This window comes from Penicillium digitatum, chromosome 6, assembly GCF_016767815.1.
Source record: "Penicillium digitatum chromosome 6, complete sequence".
Lineage (NCBI taxonomy): Eukaryota > Fungi > Ascomycota > Eurotiomycetes > Eurotiales > Aspergillaceae > Penicillium > Penicillium digitatum.
The window spans coordinates 801,924-819,085 of NC_089389.1; the positions used below are offsets into that span (position 1 = coordinate 801,924).

General features: G+C 45.7%; 5 protein-coding genes across 5 annotated transcripts; 3 read left to right on the forward strand and 2 right to left on the reverse strand.

Moving 5' to 3' along the window:
* Positions 1 to 5,432: 5,432 nt before the first annotated feature.
* Pdw03_5314 (Acyl-CoA N-acyltransferase) lies at positions 5,433 to 6,131 on the forward strand (the record flags this gene model as incomplete). Its single annotated transcript, XM_014683511.1, has 2 exons — positions 5,433 to 6,019; positions 6,077 to 6,131. 2 exons carry the CDS (start codon positions 5,433 to 5,435, stop codon positions 6,129 to 6,131), a joined length of 642 nt encoding a protein of 213 aa, XP_014538997.1.
* A 1,195-nt stretch (positions 6,132 to 7,326) lies between these two features.
* On the reverse strand, positions 7,327 to 9,525 carry Pdw03_5315 (Amino acid/polyamine transporter I; the record flags this gene model as incomplete). Its single annotated transcript, XM_066101025.1, has 12 exons — positions 7,327 to 7,490; positions 7,548 to 7,732; positions 7,792 to 7,981; positions 8,029 to 8,241; positions 8,301 to 8,328; positions 8,388 to 8,411; positions 8,470 to 8,657; positions 8,706 to 8,894; positions 8,945 to 9,121; positions 9,178 to 9,228; positions 9,278 to 9,358; positions 9,411 to 9,525. 12 exons carry the CDS (start codon positions 9,523 to 9,525, stop codon positions 7,327 to 7,329), a joined length of 1,605 nt encoding a protein of 534 aa, XP_065957965.1.
* Positions 9,526 to 11,652: 2,127 nt separating this feature from the next.
* Positions 11,653 to 13,281, forward strand: Pdw03_5316 (lysylphosphatidylglycerol biosynthesis bifunctional protein LysX; the record flags this gene model as incomplete). The annotated part of the gene is made up of 1 exon (XM_014683510.1): positions 11,653 to 13,281. The coding sequence occupies one exon, from the start codon at positions 11,653 to 11,655 to the stop codon at positions 13,279 to 13,281; it is 1,629 nt and encodes a 542-aa protein (XP_014538996.1).
* A 476-nt stretch (positions 13,282 to 13,757) lies between these two features.
* On the reverse strand, positions 13,758 to 14,744 carry Pdw03_5317 (Phox-like; the record flags this gene model as incomplete). The annotated part of the gene is made up of 5 exons (XM_014683509.2): positions 13,758 to 13,830; positions 13,902 to 13,959; positions 14,030 to 14,124; positions 14,204 to 14,229; positions 14,304 to 14,744. The coding sequence occupies 5 exons, from the start codon at positions 14,742 to 14,744 to the stop codon at positions 13,758 to 13,760; spliced, it is 693 nt and encodes a 230-aa protein (XP_014538995.2).
* A 569-nt stretch (positions 14,745 to 15,313) lies between these two features.
* Pdw03_5318 (COP9 signalosome complex subunit 1) lies at positions 15,314 to 16,865 on the forward strand (the record flags this gene model as incomplete). The annotated part of the gene is made up of 6 exons (XM_014683508.2): positions 15,314 to 15,316; positions 15,664 to 15,682; positions 15,878 to 15,949; positions 16,107 to 16,253; positions 16,326 to 16,420; positions 16,494 to 16,865. The coding sequence occupies 6 exons, from the start codon at positions 15,314 to 15,316 to the stop codon at positions 16,863 to 16,865; spliced, it is 708 nt and encodes a 235-aa protein (XP_014538994.2).
* Between the last annotated feature and the right edge of the window lie 297 nt (positions 16,866 to 17,162).

Genomic DNA, 17,162 nt, shown 5'->3' on the forward strand with positions numbered 1-17,162 from the left:
ACGCTTCCGTTCCCTATATAGACGCTAGCTATCGCTTTATACGATTCTAACTATTAGGTGATATTTTAGAAGTTTAACTAAGTTTATGTCTTGATCTAGAGTCTCTTGATCCAGAGTCTCTTAATCTAGAGGTAGGTTGTCACGGTGCGAACCGTGATGCTTAGTTAGAGGAAGATCACGGCACGTGATCTCCGACCTGTTTATCTGAACTTCAGTTCTAGATCCTGTTGTAGCTCTTCGAGCTACGTCTTGTATAATAGCCTGCCCCTGCCTGTACCTAGACTGCGGCATATCCGCTCCAATGGATATCAGATCGATCCTTATATCCGCAATTTGCGGATATTGGATATGAGTTGATATCCACATCCGCACTGCGGATATGAGTTTATATCCATATCCGCACTAGCATAACTCTCGCTTACTTTCCCCCTTATAGCCTGTCACATGATCTTAATGCAGCTTACCAATATTTCCTTACCACTGAAATAAACGCATGTTTGGTCCTGACAGAACCAACCCCTTCAATCGACAGTCGGCCCTTTGAAATTTTAGGAAATAGACATGTATCGAAGGTCTCCTTATACAGTATTTGTAGGTGGTGTCGTAGTTTTCTTAGTCCAACGTTTTCATGTAAAGGTGGCCGTAGATTAACGATTTTGTGGTAAATTACATGTAGAAATATATATTTAACTACTGTTAACTATGATAAACTTCGTAGGAGATAGAACATGGAAAATCAAAACCTTTATTATTGGATAAGTTCGTTCGATTTTAGGCTCAAATAAAAGCTAAGAGTCCCAGCTGTCTACTGATTATTTTCTTAATCCGTTTTGACTACTAGAACTTGAGAAACCCGAGATAAAAGTTCTCAAAATGCGGACTTTGCGAGTTTCGATGTCTTGCGGATATCTTGTGGATATCCACAAAATATCCACAAAATATCCGCAAGATATCCTCAAGATATCCTCAAGATATCCTTAAGATCCGCAGGATATCCTCCAATTATCCGCACTAATATACAATACAGCCAATCATTTAGGTAAACCATATCGAAAGTAAGTCTAAGTCAGAATATCCTAGTACGTTTACTTTACCCCTGATTCAGGGGCCCTGAAAACCTCTACTAGTTTAGATGTAAGCTTCTCTGTTCTTTTAAGCACCCTACTACACTATATATTATAATTGTTAACTTCTCAATGTCTCAATCACAGTTCTCATTCACCAATTCGGATGTGGATTTAGCTTCTGATCAGATTTATCCTGACAACTTCTCTGATTTTTTGGGTATCCAAACACCGGTCCCATCGATATCGCCGACTCGTTTAACTCGTTCAACTTTTGCGCCCTTATCCCTTACTCGTGTTGGACCTCCCCTTCAAAAGCACTGGGTTTTATATCCATCTGATTCTATATGTGATGACATGGAGGACGTACGCAATAAATTCGTTAGTTGGTGGCTTACAACTGAGTATGGATCTCAGTCTGATATTAAGAATACAATTCGATGGGAATCAAAAAGCAAATCGGATATCTGGGACAGCTTCTACCAGGTTGCGAATGACAAAAATGGAAAGCCGAAGGTTATGTGCAAGGCATGTCTCTGTACAATTGGCCATCCAAGATTCCGGCGTGCTGGTTCTTCGCCTATGACAGCGCACCTCAAAACTGGCGCATGTTCAAAAAAAAGTGGCCTAAGAATCGACCAGCTTATCAAAAGAATGGTATGTCAACCAGGGTACTTAACTGGCGTTACTACAGTGGTTAAGTTCTTTACAATTTAGCAGCTAACATTGAGTGCTTTAATCTAGCCAGGTACCACTAGTATATCATTTACCCAAGACCGTCTCTCCGATGCTATTCTGAGATTCATTTCGACTGCAAATCTACCCTTTCGAGTGATCGAACACCCCCAATTCCACCGCATGTTAGAGGTTGCTCAACAATCATCCACTAAACTTACAATTCCATCAGCACGAACCATTCGACGTCATCTCGATATAACAATCCAGAATAGCCAGAAGGGGATTCTACAGAGGCTTCCAGAGGGGTGTCGGCTATCAATAGCCTTGGATTGCTGGACTTCTCCTTTCCAGCAGGCCTTTATGGCTATCACTGGTTACTTTATCGATCATAACTGGGATTATTGTGAGATTCTTCTAGGCTTTGAGCCTCTTCATGGCTCCCATACTGGTGAAAATCTCAGTAAAACCGTGACCCAGATCCTAACAGAGCATGGTATCTCGGATCGTGTCCTATCAGTGACTACAGACAACGCAACCAACAACAATACTTTGATGCAGAGTGTCCAGGACCACCTTCAGTCTCAGCATTCATCAGATCTCTCAATCTTCCGCGTTCCATGCATCGCGCATGTGATCCAGCTGAGTCTGAATGAGCTTCTTGGGAAGCTTAAGGCAGTGCCAAGCAATAAGGAGATCGAGTTAGAGTGGTCCGAGGAAAAAACCCACTCTTTCCAGAATAAGCGCAATACCTCCGGCAGTATCCAGATCACATATACATTGAAAAAGGTATATCTTCTACCCCTAGATCCTTATAATGGCTAGACTAATAAAAGTATGGAAGATCCGAGGACTAGCAGTCTTTTTTAATGCAAGCCCACAACGTCGGGAGGCATTTATAGCCCTTCAGCCGGAGCCTGCATTGATTCCAATCCAAGATGTTCGGACACGATGGAATTCAACATTTCTGATGCTCAACCGTGCCAAGAAGCTCCAGCCATTCTATGATCAGTATTGTACTGATCATCAATATCTTTATTTCAAGCTCGATCAAGAAGAGTGGCGTCAAGTCGAGTATCTTCTTCTTCTGACAAAGCCCTTCTTTGATTTCACGTTGATGCTATCAAAGACAAAGGATATTACCGCACACAATATCTACAGTATCTACAATAAGCTTTTCTCTCATCTCGATGCAGCCGAGGCGAAGCTTAAGAATAAAGGTGTGATCTGGAAGAAACGGATGTTATGGGCACTCCAAACAGCAAAGAAAAAGCTCTCCAAGTACTACACTGCCACCGAATACGAGCCTTATGGTGACATCTACGCTCTAGCAACAATCTTCTCTCCATCAAAGAAGCTCCGGTACTTTTCCTCGACTGATTGGCAGGGCGATATTGATTATGCGAATCGTTATCAAGAGGTCCTGAGCCGAGAGTTCGATCGATATAGGAAGATGCTTACGCATGATACTAATGACCCAGCGGTACTGGAGACTTCTGGAGTAGCCATCGATGAGAATGATGACTGTGATCTTGATGCTGCTTGTGCATCCCAGAACCAGCCATTGGAAGAGCTTACAAAACCAGATGACGACGAGATTGCACGATATCTTGCTCGTGGAATTGAGCGACAGAAACCTCGACTTTTCTGGAAGGAAGATGAGAAGAGCTTCCCGACCCTAGCTAGGATAGCAAGGGACATTCTATCTATCCCTGCTAGTGGTGCTGGTGTTGAACGACTATTCAATTGTGCTCGTGATATCTGTCATTACCGTCGTGGTCAATTGAAGCCGAGTACAATCCGTGGCCTGATGCTGCATCAGTTTGCTACCAACTTTGATCTTCGGCAAGAGGAGCTGGAGATTATCAAAGAGCATCTATCTCAAAGTGAAGCTGCTTTGCTAGATCAAACTCGGAGATCATTACCACAGCTTGAGGTCTTAGAGCCTATCAGTGATAACGAGGAGGAGGATCAAGAGACTGGACTCGAGGCTACCCAGCACACTGAGAGCGGTGATAATGACTCGGATGATGATAGGGCTGAGCGATGTAGACGGGCAAAAGGAAAACAACCTCAAAAACGACCATGCGAGGCTGTTGAAGAGGATGATGAGCTTCCAGAGATGCTGGTCGATGGGAGTATTCCAAGTCGTTCAGGGCGGATTCGAAAACAGCCAAGGTTACCAGATGGCTTCCAGTTAGATCTGTAAATAGCAAATAGGTCCTAGAAGATTCAAATTCATAAAACCCCCCAAAAAAGCATAGACTGAATTTCTGACCGTGGTCAAAGACTAGATTTGCGACCGTGGTCAGAGATTCCAATTGTATACTACTATAAGTAGAGCAGTGCTTAACCGTCTACCCATAATTTCTGACCGAGGTCAGAAATTATACTTACCTGGTGATATTCAACAACCTCGAGTACCAAGTATTACACGAAAAATACATAGGAATGTATAATAATAATGCATACCCCTTGAGGTCACGAGTCTAGGCATGTTTGTATTGTTTGATATCCATTGGATATCCGCAGATATCCAATGGATATGAGGTCCATATCCAAATCCTCAAGGCTGCGGATATTGGATATCAAAAAATATCCAAATCCGCACTTTGCGGATATGGATTGCGGATATCCGCGGATATTGCGGATCGTGCCGCAGTCTAGCTGGCCCTTAGGTGCTTTCATCCGTTTTCTAGCGCGCGTATTGAGGTTGGTGGGGGAGGAGGGATGGATCAGGAGGCCGAGTGTATTCGGCATTTCGCGCGTCCATGGGACGGTCACCGGAAGGGTTAAGCAATTAAAATAGAGACAGTCTGGGAGTCTGGGAGCCTTTTCTCAAAGGTGCCCCTATCTCGCAGATGGTTGTAAAGGTGTATATAGGAAACGGAAGCGTCGGAGAGATAATAATATCTACCAAGAGGACTAAATAAAGCGTAAACAATTAAATAAATCTAATTATGATATTTTCTAGATTCCCTGTTTACTATAAATAAAATACACTAAAATTACTAGCTTTTCTACACAACTCATATATCACGAGGTTAGTCGTCTATAGCACTACTGCACCGAACCAAGTCCCTAGTGCTGCTAAGCCTTGGTACTGCAGCACCGAACTAAAGGCCTGGTGCTGCCGTAGCACTGGTGCTGCGTGACTTGTCAAGGCCTAGTCTCTAGGGCATTGAAGTGTGGGCTTTTCTCCTCACTCTCCTTGTCACCACTCGGTTCATTGCCGTCGTGCTCTGAAGTAGCCCGGACAAAAGTCATGGTAATATGCAACGAGAAGCGGAAATCACGGGTTGAAAAATGAACAAAAAAGAGGAAACTCAGCAACATGATAACATGAAAATCCGGGGACTAGATCAAATGATACAATGGCCGTCGCGCGACAGGCACCAGGGGATGCATGTTGATCCTATCCTACTTTTTCTCCGGTATTTACAGAACTAATCGTTGCGATCGCCGTCGCAAGACAATGCTCCTGTGTTGTCGTCTCTTGGTTTCTATACTCTTGATTGGCTGGACTATAATCACACACCAGTCCCGAGACAGCTAGCGTACACATGGGTACACTAATCCAACTAACATCCCGCATCAGTTTCGACATGTCTGCCAACGTCTGTCTTACATCTCTTCTGTCGAACATTTACCTTAACTGTTTATATTCCTGTATTTTTACATTTAGGTACAAAAATGATCACAAATCGCCCCGCTACTCTGGCCGATATCCCACAAGTTCGGGATATCAACCACTGGTACATTGTTAACAGCTGTTCCACTTTTGCGACTACCCCACCACCGATATCCCACTATGAGGACATCCTCCGGGATTTGATGAGAAGAAACCTTCCATTTTATGTCGTCGTGTCTGATACGCGGAAGACACCAGATGGAGCAGATTTAATTCTTGGTTACGCGTATTTGTCTCCTTTCCGTGGTCATTTACTGTCCTATGCACCGTCCGTTGAGGTGTCGATCTTCATGCGCTATGACCAGCAGCAATATGGCTATGGAACAATTATTCTTAGAAGGCTCTTGCGCCTGGTACAGGAGGGTGAAGTTGAACATCACTGTGAGGAAAGAGTGGGCGATATTCCACGGATTGGATTTGGTAGCTCTGTGGGTGTTATGAAGACTTCTCTTGTTCAGAATATCATTGCGATCATACCGTATGACACTGAGGCTCCCACTGATGGGGAGAGACTGCGGAAATGGTACATGAAATGGGGGTTTGTGGAGAAAGGGCAGTTGGAAAACGTTGGGAGAAAGATGGGTCATTGGTAAGTCGCTTAATATGGTAGAACTGATAGATTTGCCCGACTGACGGCTTCCTTTAGGATTGATACTGTCTATCTTCAATGGACAATGCCAGAGCCAACAGACAGTGTGTAACTTGGCGTCAGCCAAAAAAAATCCCAGTTAGTGCAGAAACAAAATAGCCTGGAGAGAGATGAGAGTGCATATTCATATTCATTGCATACTCAAGCACTAGGCTAGTGAAACATCTCAGATAACACAAACGAATGACCCGCGAATGGCGGGGTTTCCCCATAACACCTCTATATCATTTAGATAAATTCCCTCTCCCTGCCTAGGTCGGGGTCAGTGACGCCGGGAAATTACGGAAGTGGGCTCCCCTATTCTCAACTTGTAAAGAATTTGTCAAGGATCTCGTTCTAGTTCCACGAAATAACCTCCAAGCATGACATGTTGGGCTGTCTTTGGCTTTGGTAACATTCAACCCTTTCCCTTCTTCCATAACTGAACACATTCTTCTCGCATACTCCAATCCACCTGTAAATGTATGGAAAGTATCGTGGAGTACTTAAAATCCTAGAAGTCATAGTAGATGTGGTTGTGGGTGGATTGCGGAACTTGTAGCTGATGATAGCCAAGAGGTTGTGGTTTCCAAGGACGAGATGAAAACAGGCTTTCCGGAATTTGAGGTCACAACTTGAGGAGAAATTCATGAGATTTGTAAGACTGATGATTTATGGAATGGTGTTGTGTCATTGGCTTGAGTTTGGATTGAGATAGAAAGTTCTGTCGAGATGTGTGGTGCCACCCTGAGACATGAACAAATGCCTCAATGGCGTCATGCCGAGACAGATAAACTATATGTGATGTTTAGTCAGCATTGTCCGCACAGATTGCTTAAAAGGCGCGGACCTTGTCATTATTTAGAAGAAATTCAGAGTATTTTTTCATACCATTTCAAGTGTTCTACAATCTCTTTCAAGTTCCATTATGTTGATCGGTAGAACTGAAGATATGTGTTGGAAGGTCACGTGACCACCCACTGTTTGCTCCCAGTACTTAGTCTCAGTCATAGCATGTAGATAGTTTCTCTCTCTCAACGCATCAAGAGATTTCCAGTTACATCTACATTCATCGTAGATCTCTAGTATCTCTAACAATATGATCTGAAAAGAATGTGATGGGAGTTGAATCTAAAGATGTTTCGTATGGCTGAAAGGAAATAAAAGAAAGGTGACAGAAGTTCTTTATGCAGGAATTGTGATTGTCAAAGACGCGATGCATTGGAAGACGACTTCGAAAACCACACTCGCTTGCTCCCTCCACACTTTTATTCACTGGATTTTCCGTCTCCGACGACTACTGTCTCACTGGTCTCTTCCTCTCTGGCTCTCTGTACAGTCGCAGAATACCTCGCTCCAGCAACGAGCCACCAAACAAGCTCAATTATCAAGAATCCACCTACAACAACACAGGTATAGTTCATGTTGGATGCTTCTTGATAATTAGTATATAGCTTATCCAAAATGCTAAGGGATAATGAGCACATACCAGTCACAGGCATCTGATACGGGAACGAGAAAAAGACAATGGCAAACACCAGCCAAGCCACAGAGATGATGTTCACAGTCATTCCTAGCGTCTGGCCCATGAAGAATGGACCACGGCGCATGGTTCGACGGAATAGGATAACATTTGTCAGGATGGGCACAAGGTAGGCGAGATTGTTGATAGTTCTATATAAATGTCAGTTTTAACCTCTTGCGCACTGCTTTGTAGTACGTGGAACACCCACACCGCAGAGCTCATCATTGAATTAAACGCCGTCGTCGAGCCCAAATAGATACAGCCAAGGAGGGCGGCAATCATGGTAACGCAGAGCTGCGCATTAAACGGCGAGCCCAGCTTAGGGTTGACACGGGCCCAAATGCTCGACAGCGGCAGGCCCTCATCGCGGGCAAAGGCCCAGAACACTCGCCCGGTACCTATCAAAGTCAGAAGGGAGTTTAACGGTGAAACAAGCACTACACACTCAATTGCGAACCGATGACACAGGGTCCAAGAGCAATCCACACCATGAACACCAGCCCAAATGCTCCACCTCGTGTAGAGGTTGCCTGCCAAAAGAGTTCGGCAAGAGGAAGTCCAGTGTGCGTGTCAGCCAAACTGCCATAGTTTTGAACTGAAAACATGAGGCTGAGCATATATGATAATCCAGTCACGAATGCAATAGATAGGGTTATAGCTATTGGCGCATACGGTTAGCCGGATTTTCGATACAAGCAACCCTGTCACCCAACTCACCTAGACCCAAAGGAGCATTCCTTCCGGGCTATAGACATTGATAAGTAAAATGGGAAAGCCTTTTGTTCCTTGTCTACCTCAACTTACATTCGGCATTTCTTCTGTGATGTGCTAAGGTTTGATTAGCTAATGTGTTCGCCTAGGCGGCTGGGCAATGTGTGCAACTCACCGAGATTCCATCGAGACCTCCAAGTGAGTAAAGAGGGTTGACCAATCCAGTGATAAAGCAGATGACATTGTTGTCCCAGCCGGTTTCGTTGATCCAGGTACGGAACACAAATTTGCTGTCATTATGAAGTGGTGCTTTGGCTGCCACAACAACCATGGTAATAAACCAGGCCAATTGCAGGTATACCACTGAGACTCATAAGTCATTGAAACACACAGGAAGAAAAGCGGACTTACATGAAAACTTGTTGATTGCTGGAATAAACCGATTCCCAAACATGACGATTCCCGCAGTCAGGATATTGAGAATCTGATATGCGACAAAAGTCATCCACGGTTGGACCACGAGGCCATCGTGGTAAAGAGCTATCAATGCCATGGAGGTTGTGGCATAAATCAAATTGGTCGATGCAGTCGTAAAAATCCCTAGGCTTCATCAGCTGCGTGCCAAGACTCGATGTTGGGGGCCAAGTCACATCCAAATACAGTGCTCCACCCAGTGGCAAAGCTGAGCAAGCTGTTGTACCGCTTGGGAGCAATGGCAGCAATCCAATGATACATTCCTCCTTCTGTGGGGTATGCCGACACAAATTCTGCCAGTGAAGCACCGACGAAAGATTGAAGGATGAAAACGAGGATGAAGCCATATATCACTAAAGCCTGGTCATCGGCTGCCTTCCTTGTGTTTTTTTTTAGAATGAAAACTCACGGGCGCCAGGACCACCTGCATTAATCGAGGTTATTAAACCCAAGCCGAGGCCTATAATAATGTGAGACGAGGGCAGAGAAATTACAGGAATCCAACCAACCTGTCCAAGAAATTGTGCAATTTGCCGCGAGTCCGATCAAACTCCAAAGCGAGAAATGTCTATTCAACTCCTGTTTATGGCCTGTGTCGCGGTCATTATACTATTTCCCAACTGCAAGGAACCGAGCACCTACCCATCTGTGCCAACCGCAGCTCGTCCTCATTCTGAACCTTGATCAACTCGGTCCTTTTCCCATCTTCAAGGCTCGCGACCGGTGCAGAGGTAGAAGTAATTACAGAGCCGCTCATAATGGGCACACAATCGAATGTAGCCCACGGTTTGAGGTGAGTATCAACGAAAACACGGAAAAAAAAAGAAAGGGAGCACGTGAATAACAAATTCTGTGCAATGCATCAATAAAGTACGATCATGTTACCTCTGTTTAATGGTCCTTTGGCTCTTATCGCAGCGCGGGAAACCCGACAGGAATGGCCGGGTTCACCGACCAGATAGCCGGGGTAAGGTGACGCATCAGCGTATAGAATTCTGCTAGGGCACACACAGTGCACCCGCCGGGAATCCCGAGCTTTGCCGGTACAAAATGCGGGGGTAGCGGGAAGCCGCTTTTGTGTTTGATTTATACACAGGCAGTTCCAACCCCATTATGCTTGGCCAGTTATAAGCTTGTGCTTGTCACGGTGCGAACCGTGATGCTTAGTAAGAGGAAGATCACGGCACGTGATCTCCGACCTGTTTATCTGAACTTCAGTTCTAGATCCTGTTGTAGCTCTTCGAGCTACGTCTTGTATAATAGCCTGCCCCTGCCTGTACCTGTCAAGTGGAATCTGATCTGTTATGACCTGTTCCTACCAGTCATCTCCTATCACACCGTCCTGCCAGCCCGCACCCTGACAAGACGCGTCTTTTACGGGCGTAAGACTTAGACTTCCGCAAAGCTCCAAAAGCCCGAAACCCGACCCTTTTGAGGGTCGAGTCGGGTCGGGTTTCGGGCTTTTGGAGCTTTTGGAGCTTTTCGAGCTTTGCGGAAGTCTAGTAAGACTAGATAGTATAGCGTTAGCTACCCAAAACTCGGATATGAAAGGGACAAAAAATACCTGATTATTTCAAGACCGACAATCGAGATATATTCGTAGGATAGTTATATAGGATATAGAGCGTAGTGTAACCTAAAATTCGGCTACCGGCTTAGATTGGCGGCACTTAGGGCAGATAATAATATCTATTAGAGCGACGTAATACCTATAGATACGTATTAAGGTCGATAGGATAAGGAGGTAAGAGACTAGAAGGGGAAATATAATAATAAAAATTACGTAGGTGTAGATAGTGGAAAAAAAGTCGTGTGGTGATAGGCCTTATCGTGATAGTAGAACCGTATTGCGATATGTAGGCCGGATTATGGATTTTACGGGCCGAATCAAGGTATCAAGTCCAACAAATATATAGAGTAAATCACGTGACTTCCGAATTTCTCGACCAATCAGAGGCCAGATCTCAAATCTGAAAGGCGGGGATTTAGACCTAGTAATTAAGAAATTGATTGTATTGTAGATTTGCTTCGCTTCGCTCAGCAAAATTATATTTAGCACCTCTCTAGTACCCTAAGCAAGCTTATTTATAGTATTAAAGTGGTTACATAGTTTCTTAGGGGCTCTTAAAAACCTAGTTTTAGGGGGCGAATTCTGTTTTCTCCCACTACCGGCGATAGCTGTCTTTTAATACCTTTAAAAAAATCAGATTTAAAGATAGAGCCGGGAGTTAGAAAGAATATGAACTAATTTTGAGAGCCTATAGGCCCTTGGTTAGTGAGATAGAACAAAAATTAAATCTGGGCAAAAAGAGTTGTTTTTTTTCCCGCTGCCGCCCCCACCTGCCACTCCACCCGCCGCTGAGCCTCCCACGATGGAGGCTGAAGAATCGACTGTTGAGACTATCGAAGACATTCATGAATACGCAGGCAAAAACTTAGGTGACAACACAGACGATAACATCCATGAGACCATCCGTCAGGCCATTCGTGAGACCGTGCTTGAGGCAGCAGAGGGAACTTATAGGCTATCTGAGACGAATTACTAATGGGATGGTGGATTTCAGCGGGAACCACAAGGCTGATACTATTTAAGTCCTGAAATGTGATTGGTGAACTTGATCTATACCAAAGGATGGCCTGGTAACACTGGAGCCTACTTTGGTATGAACCTTGGAAAATGCCTCTGCCTAATGAGGTACCTGCTTACTGGATGTACAGAGGCAGGTACATCATTAAATGGCTCTCGCCGTTTTTGACTTCCCCGAATTTCTGACATCGTTTTAAATTTTTGTTGGTCTTTGCTTTTGATAGATTTTTTTTGGTTTACACTGCTCTGCTACTCCCATCCTAAGTCTCCGAAGCTGAAAGACTCACTCTCATCATCATGACCACACCTACTGGATCACACGAACCCACAGCAGATAAGAAGCGAACACGCCGCATACGCAAAGGTAACCTTCCTGGCCCTGTCACTGTGAAACCAAAGAAGACCTTGTTTGTGGATGAGATCGGGGATTCTTTGGTTGATGGGCTCTACGAGACAGCCAAGCGTAACGGCGATGTTGATAATCTTGCTGCCTCTTCCATTTCTCTCTGGGATCATTTGCGCAGCAGCACAGGGCCTCCAGCAGCCTCATCCTGTTCGAGCTCAGCAAGCTTTAATACATTGTCTGATTCTAGCCCGGCAACGAGTGTGAACAGTCATGAACCCCTCCCAATCAATTCCTTACAAGTACCAACAACGGTCAAAGTGCTGAACCCAACCACTGATTCACTTCATGCAAAAGCCAAAGGCCAAGATCTAGATGCGGTATTCGGACTCGAAGATTTCAAGACCGTGGCAGCCATCCAACAAATAGCTGCACAGTATGGCCAAGTGGCACACATGGGAATCCTCGATCACAGCTACCGATTCTTCGTGAACAAATCAAGAACGGCAGCAATTTCATTTAAGGTCCAGAACGGTGTGGCAGTCATCGGTGGAGATCCATTATGTCACAAAGACGAAATCCCCGAGCTCTTGTCGGAGTTTGCAGCCTATCGGCAACGACATCATTTGAGCATAGCATTCATGGGCGCCAGCGAGTCCTTCCTTAAAGACTACGCCAAACCGAACGGTTGGACAACAATCCGCTTCGCCACAGAGCGCGTACTGAATCCTCAGACAAACGAAGTCATCCTAGAGAACAGCGGGAAACGCATCCTGACCAAAAGCCGTCAACTCACGAACAAAACTAAAGGTGGCATCACCATGGGCGTGTACGCCCCCGCCGTGCATGGGATAAACCAAGATCTACAAAGTAACCTCATCGCCGTCTACGATGCCTGGCGGGCTGAGCGCAATGCCTCCGCCAGCCCACAAGCCTTTATAACCGTCTACGACCCCTTTGCCGTCCCCGCCCTGATGACCTTCATCTACACCCGCACCCCAGACAGAACAATCAACGGTTTTGCTGCTCTTCGACGCCTCGGCGCCGGCGGCTACCATGTTGACCCGTACATCGCAGCCCCAGGCAGCGTAAGCGGCATCAGTGACCTTCTGCTCGTCATGGCGATGGCTCTCCTCCGACGCGCCGGCGTCTCTTACCTCGGCCTCGGCGTCGAGCCACTCCAATCACTCAACCGCGAGGATGTTAGCGGCATGCCGTGGCCCTGTAAGAGTTTTACACGCGGTCTGTACGGCCATGCATTCCAGCGTCTGCCCATCGGCGGCAAGAAGGCATACCATGATAAATTCCGCCCTGATGCAACTCAGGACGCGGGTCTTTATCTTGTTTTCCCATCCGGCATACCCAGTCCCCGACACATGCTCGCTATGACTCATATGGCTAACATCAGTTTGCGGAAGATATTCCGGGCGGATGTCGAGTCTTTTGTGTTGACTCGCAAGTTGAAAGCAGGTGGTGAGGTTGTTGTGTCGCTCGGTAAGAAGGAAGGTTCGGCCGAACAAAGCAAAAAGGGTGACAGGTTTGAGGAGGAAGTTCTTGTATTCTATTCGCCTTGTGTGCGTTAAACATCTTCTCGTTCTTTGTTTGCTATGTCAGCGATCCTGGGCACTCCATCATCCTCAAGGCGTCCTGTTCTAATTGCTTGGCCTGGTGTTCTTGCTGGGATATTTACACTTCGGTTCTCGTCAAAAAAAAAAAAATTCCTTGTCCGATTATATCTTTGTACCTTTCTACTTTTTTTTATTTTTTAGACCGATTCATTCTCATTCTACTAGGGGGTTTCTTGGTGGGGTAGTTGTGATTATGTAGGTCGTTTTATTTTATTTTTTTTGTATAGCCAAGTGTCACTTGGGAAATTGGAATCCTCAAAAGAGATATATCCAGTACTGAATAAAGTGAACACTTCATACTCAAGCATGTGGTCATTACCAGTATAAGCTCGAAGTTGGAATCATAATGTACAATACAATGCACAAGGCGATTCCTAACGCCCATCCACGTATCTTATCCCGCAGCACCAATTAAAGGCGAGATGGTTCAATTAACAGATCCGACCGAAGAGGAAGTCTTTGACGATAGGGGAACCCGAGAATTCCGGGTTTAGAAGAACACAGCTAGAATGGTGTGAGAAACAGGTCTATACAATGAATTCATGGTAATCTCGGAGGTGCCAGGGGATACTGACTTGAAAAAATATTCCAACCCCACACGCCTTGATTCCAGGAATTTGGGTCGGAATTTATCTGTCGTGATAATGGCTATTAGCTGATCGGGTTGCAATATTCAAAGGGAACATGAGAGACATAAACCTACAGATAACGCTCTTCGGTGGCAATGCAGGCAATGCATTCCTCGCATGCGGGAAAGAATCGACCAGCCGCTGCCGCAGGTCATCGAACTCAGAGTATCTATTAGCAAATCCTAATGTCAGTCGATGATCCTTTAAACCCGGGACGGAAACGGAAATCAGGGGGATCAGCAACATACCTCATCCGAAGAACGATCGGACTACCCTACACCGGAAAAGCATCCAAATCAGACGGCCATTTCAAAGCACATCGCCTCATCCACAGGATTCCAAACTTACATCAAGCGTCTGGACCGTACAATTCCACACCACATACGACCCAACACCAGTCATACCATGCACAACAACATGATCATCAATAGTGACGCTACTCGCCCAGAGCCCTCGACTCGTCTCAGAGTTCGGGTCAGCAGTATGGTCTTCGAGGGTTATGTGCGCAGCGCCATGCAACGATGACTGCGAGACATGCGAGGCATTGCGCTCGTGTTGGCGCCAGTAGGGAGGCACTACGGCGGAGACGGGGAGGGATGTTGTGGAGAATGAGGATGCAGAGCTTCGGGCTGGGCCACTTTGGCCGTGAGCGTTTGTCGCGACGGAATTGGCATGGGTGGTATCGGTATCGGTCTCAGGTTGGAGTGCGGGGAAGGGCTCGGTGTCTGGGTGTGGGGAGGAGGGGTGTGGCTTAAATGCCGGTCCGGCCTCCTCGGGTGCTGGCTCCATCCATTAGATGCTGTGAGGAATAAGGGTGTTGATGATCTGGGTGGGATTGATGTTAGCTTTGCTGTTGAGGTTTTTTTTGCGTTTGGAGGTGGATGTGGCTCGGTTCGGAGAGGTATTCCCCTCCATTATGCGGGGAGTCTATAGTGCTAGGTAAAAATCAGGCTAATTTAAACGGGGTTACAAGGATAGGTCGGGCTTCGGCGGAGTGGTACAAGTAAACCGAGGTAAGACAGACTGACCTTGGGAACTGTATTTGGAGTGTGAGAATGTGAAGCGTGAAAATAAAAATGATGGACTGGAGAAATTCAATTGGAGATTTGAGACATTGGCGGTCACGGACTTGGGCTGGTTCGGGGTTAGTGGCTTAGCTAAGGCTACCTTACCTACAACATACATAGAGATGGAGGTGTCGGGGAAATGCTCCTTTCTGATGAATATCTTTGAATGTATTTCCTCTATCAGATCTCAGATATAACAAGGATTTCAAACGTGTCTGCTTTTGAACTTGAACTTGACACTCTCAACATTCAATCAGACTACTCGAAGCCAAGCTGCACACTAATCCCAAAATGGTAAGCGTTGCTTGAACACCGTCCTCTAATCTTTAATTCTCTTAACTTAGGCTGAAACATGCCACTTTCCTACCTTGACAAAAATACTCTGATGTCTTTGGAGTGGGGACCGGTGACAACAGTTGTGACACACAGTGAGCTGTCCACTTGGGCAAGACAAATGTCGGTACAATCCGAGATCATCGAGATATCTCCGGATCGACACATCTCAAAGGCCAGCCCCTATATCGGACCCTTGGTTCAATAAACTCCTACCTCAACGGAACGGACCTCATTATTGAACTCACTTGGTAGGGAATGCGTTAAGCTTACTCAGAAAAAAACAAACAAATCATTCGCTGCGGTAGAACCGGGAGGGTGGCACTAGTGCGTGCCACCATGCAAACCAACTAGTGCATTCTATACATAGGCAATCAGGTATAGTCCTGTGATTGCATTTTTTTTGCTTTATGAGCTTCCCACCCCTTCCTTGCTGGCTACATTTTTTTTTTTCCTGCTCAAGCTACTTGCACTCCTACACCTGTGCATCTTAGAAAAACAGCATCTTGCTATTGGCTTTAGGTCATCATCTAACATCTACACCCCTCCTCCTTCCTCTCCTTGTTCTCGAAAGAGTCCAACTATACAAGCTCTGTAGGTTCCAAAACATTACCTAGTTCCTTTACACCTTTCCCCCTTCATTCCACCTGCCTAAGGTGCCTTCCGCTAGCTCTAAATTTGGGTTCTAGAGCGTGTAGCAGACTGTCACTGACATTCTTGAAGACCAAAAGGCTAACACAAAAGAAATTAGTAGCTAGCAGCTGCCATTTTCTGATTCTTCAATTGCCACCAAGCTTATTCAACACCATGTTGTCCATGACCATGTTCATCCTCGCCTCGGCTGCCACTCTAGTCAACAGTCAATTTGACCCGACCACCGTTCCCTATGCTACAAGAGGTCAGTCGATGTCCCCAAAATTCTGCCTCCCATGCATAAAACCGTTCTATTAACATATCATCCCTCCCTCAGAGGCCTGGTGTAACTCTCAAACATCCGCATGTCCCCTCCTCTGTCTGCAACTACCGGGAGCCTCGGGCACACCAATATCAAATACCTGCTCACCCGTAAGTCTTTTGCGTAGCAAGCATAGCATTCCTCCGGGGAAAAGCAAATTTCCAACTAACCCCAAATCCTCAGACCACACTACTCTACTACTGCCTGTGCAGCAACAACGTCACTCCCAACGCTAGCGAATATTCTCAAACAATCCCCTACTACACCTGCACGGAAACCAACAACCAATGCGTTCTCAAATGCAACGGTGATCCAACTTGCCAGAATAACTGCAGAGTAAAGAACCCATGTGGAGCTCAGGATCCCAAGCGTATTAATGTGACTACTACTGTCGCCATAGCCGCTACCCCTACTGCAACAGAGACTCCTGTCAACACTCTTGTTAATGGAGCTACTGGTGCTGCTCCGCGTATGGCCTCAGTTGATATGAGTCATGTCTACGGGCTTTGTGTTTTAGTTGGTGGGTTTGTTGCCGGCTATGCTACTCTTTTGTAGAGTGTAAGGGCCTAGGCCTTGATTCCCTCACCCTATGGGGTATGGTTCAAAAGTTCAGTTGGTTGATTGAATAATGAAACATGGAGATGAGGTCTCGAATGCTCGAGATTTTACTACTTTGGTTAGTCTTGTGTCACTTTTTCGTTTTGCGTTTTCCGGCTGCATTAGCATTGAGCGTCCGTTGTTCCTTTTTTTTTTCTTGCTCGTGACTTTACGGAGTAATTGATTGCTGGCCGCTCGTCTACTATATCCTGGTTTCACATTGCCTTCATTGGTAGTGTATGTTATTATAGAACG